This window comes from Pundamilia nyererei, unplaced genomic scaffold, assembly GCF_000239375.1.
Source record: "Pundamilia nyererei isolate P.nyererei 1_Seehausen unplaced genomic scaffold, PunNye1.0 scaffold00027, whole genome shotgun sequence".
NCBI classification, from domain to species: Eukaryota; Metazoa; Chordata; class Actinopteri; order Cichliformes; family Cichlidae; genus Pundamilia; species Pundamilia nyererei.
In genome coordinates, this window is record NW_005187428.1 from 1,858,341 (window position 1) to 1,866,830 (window position 8,490).

General features: G+C 40.9%; 1 protein-coding gene across 1 annotated transcript in view; it reads left to right on the forward strand.

Moving 5' to 3' along the window:
- The first annotated feature begins 352 nt into the window (after positions 1-352).
- nt5dc3 (5'-nucleotidase domain containing 3) overlaps positions 353-8,490 on the forward strand; it is a 10,309-nt gene continuing 2,171 nt past the window's right edge. Inside the window, exons 1-11 of the mRNA XM_005728080.1 lie at positions 353-757; positions 1,757-1,941; positions 2,394-2,468; positions 2,563-2,618; positions 2,725-2,815; positions 3,822-3,959; positions 4,771-4,831; positions 4,993-5,095; positions 5,752-5,853; positions 5,997-6,078; positions 6,177-6,263. Of these exons, the coding sequence (XP_005728137.1) occupies positions 466-757; positions 1,757-1,941; positions 2,394-2,468; positions 2,563-2,618; positions 2,725-2,815; positions 3,822-3,959; positions 4,771-4,831; positions 4,993-5,095; positions 5,752-5,853; positions 5,997-6,078; positions 6,177-6,263 (1,272 nt within the window). The 5' untranslated portion in view covers positions 353-465. The remainder of the gene's footprint in view (positions 758-1,756; positions 1,942-2,393; positions 2,469-2,562; positions 2,619-2,724; positions 2,816-3,821; positions 3,960-4,770; positions 4,832-4,992; positions 5,096-5,751; positions 5,854-5,996; positions 6,079-6,176; positions 6,264-8,490) is intronic.

The window sequence follows — 8,490 nt, forward strand, 5'->3', positions numbered from 1 at the left end:
GATAGATAGATAGATAGATAGATAGATAGATAGATAGATAGATAGATAGATAGATAGATAGATAGATAGATAGATAGATAGATAGATAGATAGATTTGATTCAGCATTCAGTCTTTTATTGCTCTCATATTTCATTGGATTTCTACTCTCTAATAACACATTTACTACGTGTTGGCTACCTGTGATCCCAAATGATGGAAGGGCAGTAAGGAGCAAGCATAAAGTATTAGAAATATGCTTCTTATATGCACTTATAAATATATTCAGGCTATGGGAGGCACTGAACGTCAAACGCACGAGCTCCTGATTGGCTGGCTGGTCGTAACCTTACCAAACAGGGAAGTGACGTAAGAGCAACTACACAGCGACAGTTTCTGTTTTTGCCGAGGGAGCCCGTTGCCGCATGCAGTCGGCTGGGGAATACACCGCAACCTCCGCACGGTCCGCCACGCTCTGAACAAAGCTATGGCGCCCTGGTCTTTGCCGCTCTGTTCTCTTCTGAAACACACGGACTGTCTGCAGAGGGCCAATATTTTTTTTAATGTCGTACAGGGGTTACACCACCACTACCATCCGGTAAGGTCTCGGTTATGGAAACGGAATTTCAGAGCGGTGTCCCAGGGAGTTGGTCAGCTACTCTCCCACGAGCCCAGAGCCGGAAAGTGCGCAGCATCTGTTTGTAGCAGCTCCTTAGACGGTCAGAACACGACAGAGAGGCTGTGGTCTGTTTACGATGAGACCAAAAGACAAACTGGAGGTAAGGTCACTGTTCACAGTGAGGCGGCTCCTCATTAATAATTACAGCCCTGCCCTAAATACAAAGCTGCTGTTTCTTTATAACTCTGTCATGGCTTGTGTTTCCTGCTGACTAACTACATCTCGCCATTCCTCTATATTAATAGCTTCTCAGACAGCAGACTCTAAATGTGGAAAATAGGTTGTACCTGTAACTTGATTTATTTGTGTATCACTGATGCTAACAAATCCCCAATGTCTACATTTCGGAACCTTAAAACCTGCATGTTTTTATTTATTGCATTACTGATTAATGATCTTTTTTAAAGGTCAGAATTTGTTGGGAAGTTGACATTGAAGGGTTAAATCAACGCTGTGCTGATGTTTGACTGAGGTGTTCTTTTACACACCTTTTGTCCACTCCTGAATGAGAGTAACCTTGGGAGTTGGTGTGATTAGCACTGTTGCCTCACAGCAAGAAGCTTCCCGGTTTCCTCCACATGTTTTAGCTTCCTTCCACATTCCAAAGACATTCATGTCAGGTGAGTTGGTGACTCTAAACTGGCCATGGATGTGAGATAGATAAAATATTTTAGGTGCATAGAATCAAGAGCTGTATGAATGCATCCCCCCCCCCTTTTCTAATGTATTAGTTTTTACATGTTTGTCACAATTACATATTTTCAGATCCTCAAAAACTTATATTCACTTCTTCCGATTACTATAAATGATTTTAATAATGCTATAAATAAAATAGACGTGACAGTCAATGTAGGCAATATACTTATTAATTATAGATGAAATATATACAATAATGCAATAATTTATTATAAATATTTTTTAAAAACACAGATGTTAATAATTGCTGTACATGTGTCTGTGCAAAGTTTTGCTGAGATTGGCCCACTTGTTAAGAAAGAGGTAGGATATATACAGATACATTCCTCATCTGTATTATTGTATATATTTCTGAATTCAAATAAGCTGAAGAAAGCTCTTGTGTTTTTATTTTTCTTCTCAGATCTGATCTCCGTTATAACTGCCAACTCTGTCGACCCAGACACAATTTTTGCCAACAATGAGATGAGTCTGCGAGACATAGAGATCTACGGGTTCGACTACGACTACACTCTGGCATTCTACTCCAGCCATCTCCACACTCTCATCTTCAACATAGCACGGGACATCCTCGTCACTAACCACCGGGTGTGTGTTGTGAATGATTCTACAACCTGACACTACTGATTAAGTCACCCCTCCGCTCCACCATAACTGGTTGCCCACACATGGCCACCCATCCCTGAGCCCGGTTCTGTCCGGCTTCTTCCTTTGAAAAGGGAGTTTTTTTTCTTTCCACTGTCACCAAATGCTTACTCGTACGGGTCATCTGATTGTTTGGGTTTAGGGTCTTTACCAAACAATCCAAAGCGTCTTGAGGCAGTGGTTGTTGTGCATTGGCTAAAAACAAAGCAAGTTAATTTATGTAACATATTCTTAAAGGTTGTCAGTGTGCTAAGGTCTAAAAGAAGCTACAACCCCGTTTAAGCTCCATGTGCAAAAGTACATTTACCTTTGTGGGTAATTTATGTTGCTCATTGGTTTTAAGTAAACCTAATGCTTTTCTTGTCACTAAATGTAAACCTTTGTTTTTTTTAAAGTATCCAGAGGGCCTGCGAAAGTACGAATACATTCCAAGTTTTGCTGTAAGAGGACTTCACTATGACGTCCAAAAGGTGAGAGTGGAGCTTCCATTGTCTTAAACTGTTTAGACAATCTAAGAACGATGTGAGGACCATCGGTATGATGATTATATTTAATCATTTTTAGGCATTACTGATGAAGATAGATGCTTTTCACTATATCCAGTTGGGAACTGTATACAGGTATGTGTGCACTTTGTTAATTCCATGTCTGAGTAGTGACCATTTATATGACAATACAAATGACATGCTGTTTAGGAATTTACATTGTTTAATGTTTTTGATTCAGAGGTCTTCATCCAGTTCCTGACGAAGAAGTAATTGCCATGTATGAAGGCTGCCATGTTCCTCTGGAGATCATGAGTGACTTCTATGGCAAGGTGATCAGCACTTCCACACTGTCATGTCTCCACACAGATACTGTAACAAACATAATAATTATGATAATGACTAGGGCTGGGCTATATCATACCGTTCACGGTAATACCGGTATAATGTTGGGCAATGATAGGAAAATGAAATATCGCGACAGAATATGGGTAAAACGGGCATGCGCCGTGCCTTTGCTTACATATGCACATGGCGGCGACGCAGAATGAGAAGAGCGAAAGCGGATCGTTGAATGAAACGGATGAACCAGAATTGGTTTGTAAAAATGCTGCAACTTCAGTGGTGTGGAACTGGTGTGGCTTTCGTCCGTCAGATACACAACAAAACACTATTTTTGGTAGAGCATGCTAGCGGGCCGTCGTTATTACCGTGTTTTTTGGAAAATACGGCACACTTAAAATCAATCCTTTGATTTTTCTGAAAATCGACAGAGCCCCTTATAATCCCGTGTACCTTGTTTATGAATTCTGGTTGTGTTTACTGACCTCAAAATGATTTTATGTCGTACACGGCGCTCGAGAGTCTGTCAAATGTTTCAGTACGACTTTGCTAAGCTACAAAGCCGCACAGCTTGATGGATTGTCGGAGCATTACGGCTATCGTAGGCAGGAGCCTCGCGGAGTGATACGTACTGTGCTTCAACATAATATTACCGTATTGTATGTGTATAACCTCTTTTTAAGTTTTGTGGATATTATACATGGTTATGCTGAGGATATGTCGGCCAGTTTTCACTGGAAATGCCTTTTGGTTAAACTGTCAGCAAGGAATTTGCATTTGCACTGTTAATTTTTTATATAACTTTAATGCACTTAAAACAGCTGCTTGTTTAAGTGAAAATACATTGATGGGGTTTTTTTGCAATTATAAAGTTGAGGAGTTGTAAAGTGTTTTGTCTAGTGTCAATTATATCATCAGTTATATCGTTATCGCAGATTTTCAAATGTATATCGTGATAAATATTTTTGGTCATATCGCCCTGCTCTAATAATGCAGAGTTCACATGGCCATACGATGAAACAGTTCATGGACATATTCTCCCTGCCTGAGATGACCCTTCTGTCGTGTGTCAACGACTTCTTCATGAGGCACAACATCGACTATGAGCCAGTCCATCTCTACAAAGATGTAAAGGTCAGCTGTCTTGTTATCGCTGTACCTTGTTTTAATGCAATGATTTAACAGCACTCTCTTTTTCCTGATTGGATCTCGAAAAAGGCCAGTGTGCGTGTGATGAGAATAAATCCAGCCACATGTTCATGACTGTAACTGTATTTACATGTTTCCAGGGAGCGCTGTGGTACTCCAGCCATTCGGTTCCATCTTATTTTTAGATCTGAAAAGCAATGTCTAATTTTAGTCAAGCACGCTCGCTTGCAGCCATGTGCGTCTGTTCTCTGGTGGCCCCACGACTTCACAAGGAAACCGGCGAAAAATCAGATCTGCGATCTCCCTTTGAGGCCAACTGTCATGGTGGGCCTCTCAGTTCTGTGTCACACTGTGGGGTATTTGTCAGATCGCTGTCTTTAAAAAGTCCTCACACTGACTCTCTGTTCCACTAATGCTTCTCATGTTTGCTCAAGGACACCCCCTTCCTCCATTTTTTAATTACTTTCAAGCCCATTTTATTATTTTTTACTTCTTTTGTGCATCAAACAATCTTTGTATATGTTAAACATCCTAAGTTTTCCCTGAGGGGATCAGGATTTCAGGGGAAAGTTGACTCGCACACTCATTGATTCAAACACTTTCTCAGTGTGTCACCAAAGAAACTAAACTCTGGGGCTTTCTTTCTTGATATTCATTTGTATTCACAGATGCACTTGCTTTGTGCTTCTAAGTCAACTGTTTATATTCACAGCAAAGTTGCTATTGGACCTGAATGTTAACATAGCGTCGCTGAAGTTATAACTTGTGGCTAAGGGCTGTTTACTTTTCTTCACAGGAAGCTATTAGGGATGTTCATGTCAAGGGCATAATGTACCGAGCTGTGGAGGCGGATATTGGTAATTTTACTTTGATTTATATTACTTAGTTTGAACTAATGAAAGAAACGATATGGCCACATCTGAATAGTTGCCAAGAAATAAAAACACAATTTAGGCTTAATGAAGCTGTGATTTACAATTAAAAGCATAGGGTTTCTTTTCCCCCTCTCTCTTTTCAGAGAAGTACATTTGCTATGGTGAGCAAAGCCACGCTGTGCTGAAGAAGCTGTCAGCGCAAGGAAAAAAGATGTTCCTCATTACCAATAGCCCTTTTGACTTTGTGTAAGTGAGAGCAAACAGAGTGCAAGTGTTTGTTGACGTGATTAATTAAAAATGTCGTGTATTGGTGTACTAATGCTTAATTGGTGCCGCTTTATAATGCCCCAAGTTTTATGGATGGGCAAACACACATCAGCAGGCTGGTGTTTGTAATTCATTGTAAATCATTCACTGTGAAGCCTTTTGAAGTGTCTTTTTTTCCAGAAATATAACAAGCTTGTGCGTATCCAACCTCGAAAGGTTGAAAAATCACTGAAATTATGTCTTTGATATAATATTTTGTTACACTGAGTTATCAGGATGGGCCTGATGTGTGCTACAATGTGCACGATCTCGTGTTTTTATTAATGTCGTAATTGGAAGAATGGGCTTCATAACTGTGTTAGTAAATGTGTAAATGTTAAAATGAGATGTTGATATTTTAATTAACAGGCAATCTAAGTTGTGACCAGCTGGGTTTGGATTTGACTGTCCTCCATTTTTATGAATTAACAGGTGGACCAATTTGCAAGTTTAACTGAGTTTACGCTAGCCTAGTGCTGCATTGACACGCTAATCCAGGTGTAAAGCTATGCCCTAAGCTTAGTGTTATTGCACCCTCATAACGAGCTCTAAGGCGTTGCTGACAAAGTAAAAAGCGGAATCTTTGTTTGCTGCAGGGATCGAGGAATGAACTTCATCGTAGGAAAAGACTGGAGGGACTTGTTTGATGTTGTCATTGTTCAAGCTGATAAACCTAGTTTCTTTAATGACAGGAGGAAGTAAGTAATATGCTTCTCATACTATCTTCATGTTATGTTTTAGGGCACTTAAATAACACATGCCAGTGTGGCTACATTGTGTTGATCGTTGTATAAAAATGTGCATCGCTTTACTAAATATCCAATTTGCCGTTTTGTTTTAGACCTTTCAGGCGAGTGACAGACAAAGGTGTGCTGCTGTGGGACAGAATTCACAAGCTGGAAAAAGGGCAGATCTATAAACAGGTACTGTGCTCATTTAACAATTCTAATAAATCCCACTGGATACACTGCATGATGAAACAAATGGTTAATTTTTCTTTCTGTATGACTTTGGTATTCAGGGAAACCTTTATGAATTCCTCAGGCTGACCGGCTGGAGAGGATCCAAAGTACTCTACTTTGGAGATCACATCTACAGCGACTTGGCAGTAAGTTGCATATTTGTAACAAAGCATTAAAACTACACCAAGGCCTGCAGTGTTAAAAATGATTGTGCTATGAATACAAACAAAGAGTGGAACCCCGCTTTGACCATGCAGTGCTTTGATAATGCTCCATTTAGTGTGTTTTCCCAGAACTCAAAGGTCTCAGGCTGGATTATTCTTTACAACAATCTAAGTCTTACCCGTTCTGGAAGAAGACAACAGGGTTTGAAATATACAACTAAATGCGCTGAAGCCTAGTTAGTTAGACGCTGCATTGGGTTTGGCTGATAAATTAAAGGGAGACTTTTTAATAAGAGCACAGCATCAGGTCAGTTAAACTTTGGGGTATTGATCTGGTCAGTTAAGTAGCAGAGGGGGTTGTTAATAGGTTTTAGTTGCTTTCATGTTAATTACATTAACAACAGGTGCACTAGTGGAGCAACAATAAATCTACCCCCAAAACAGGAATGGTATTACAGGTGGAGGCCACAGAGATTTTTTTCCCTCCTCATATTTTCTGGCTGTTTTTCACTAGTTTTGCAGTAGTCCCACTCCTCCTCCTCCTGCTCCTCCTCCTCCTCCTCCAAGTCCTCCAGTCATACATGCAATTTCCATAAGGTTTACTGTGTCTCCCAGCACAGTCTCAGGAGCATGGAGGAGATTCCAGGAGACAGGCAGTTACTCTAAGAGGGCCAGACAGGGCTGTAGATCTGTTTTTGCACAAAAGAGCAGATACAGAGGAACAGGATGAGAATGCCAGAGCTGCAAAATGACCTCCAGCAGGCCATTGGTGTGAATCTGACCAGACAAGTAGAAACAGACTCCATGAGAGTGGCTTGAGGACTCAATTGGCATTTGCCATAGAATACCAGAAGGGCACCCTGTGCTTTTCACAGATGAGGTTCACCCTGAGCACCTGACAGACATAAAAGGGTCTGGTTTGGGCTTTATAATTGTGGAGAACGTTATGCTGTCTCTAATATTGTTCGGCATGACTGGTTTGGTGGTGGGTCAGTGAGGTCTGGGGAGGTATATCCATTGAGGCAGGGACAGATCTCTACAGGCTAGCCGACGGCACCATGATTCCCATTAGCTATCAGGATGAAATCCCTGGACCCATTGTGAGAACCTACTCTGATGCAGTGGATCCTGGGTTCCTCCTGTTACATGACAATGCCTCATGTGTGAGAGTATGCAGGCATTTCCTGGAGGATTACATAATTGATACCACTGACTGACCTCAATGTTTGGCTGATCTGAATCCAGCAGAACACCTCTGGGACATTATGTTTTAGTCCATCCAACGCAGCCAGATTGAACGTTAACTGTCCAGGAGTTCAGTAATGCCCTTGTTCAGATCTGGGAGATTCCCCAACCGTTGTCTCATTAGAAGCATGGCCCAACGTTGTCAGGCATGCATGTAACCACATGGGCACCATACAAACTACTGAGTGTAGATTGATCATTTTGATTTTCATCAAATGATCTGGCTTCCTTTCATTCCTAACACATTACACAGTAGGTATCAGTACAGATATCAGTAGGATTTTTTCCCCCCCATTGACATTTGATGTGTTTTTAAAGTGATCACTTAAGTTTGTATGACACACCTGCTGTAAAGATAGATAGATAGAACTTTATTAATCCCTCGGGTAGGTTCCTCCGGGAAATTCACTCATGAGTAGCACAGCACATCACCACCTCTTATCTTTTCATGCCTGTAACTCAGGAACTGGCAACAGCTTGGACAAAGCAGGTTACATATATGTATAAACTTGATTAGCAGTAAAAGCTGATTATGAGAGGTAGATTTTATATCGTTGGCATGATGCCTTGCAGGTGGCAGGCAGGCAGGAGTCAGTTATGTCGTCTTGCTTGTTTAGAGAGATGGAAGCTGGCATTTTGTAGTTTACACTAGTCACAGCTTACACTCAGGCTGTCTGGCTGTGGAATGACCTCATTGCTGCAAGTGGGCACAGAGTAGAAACATTTCTGAGTTTCCTCTTTTTAATTACTCAAGTCCAAAACATGTTCCCGCTTTGGATGTGTTGCAGATAGCATTTTCAGAGGTCATGTTCCTCTTAACTAGCAGATGAAATTGTTATAGTTTAGTTCTGGTTATCTGTCTTTACTTAGACGTACTACCGTAAGTACTGAAACACTGTGTGTTCTGTGTTTATTATTGTTTAATCAGAATCAGAGTCGTGTTTATTGGCCAAGTATATGTGCA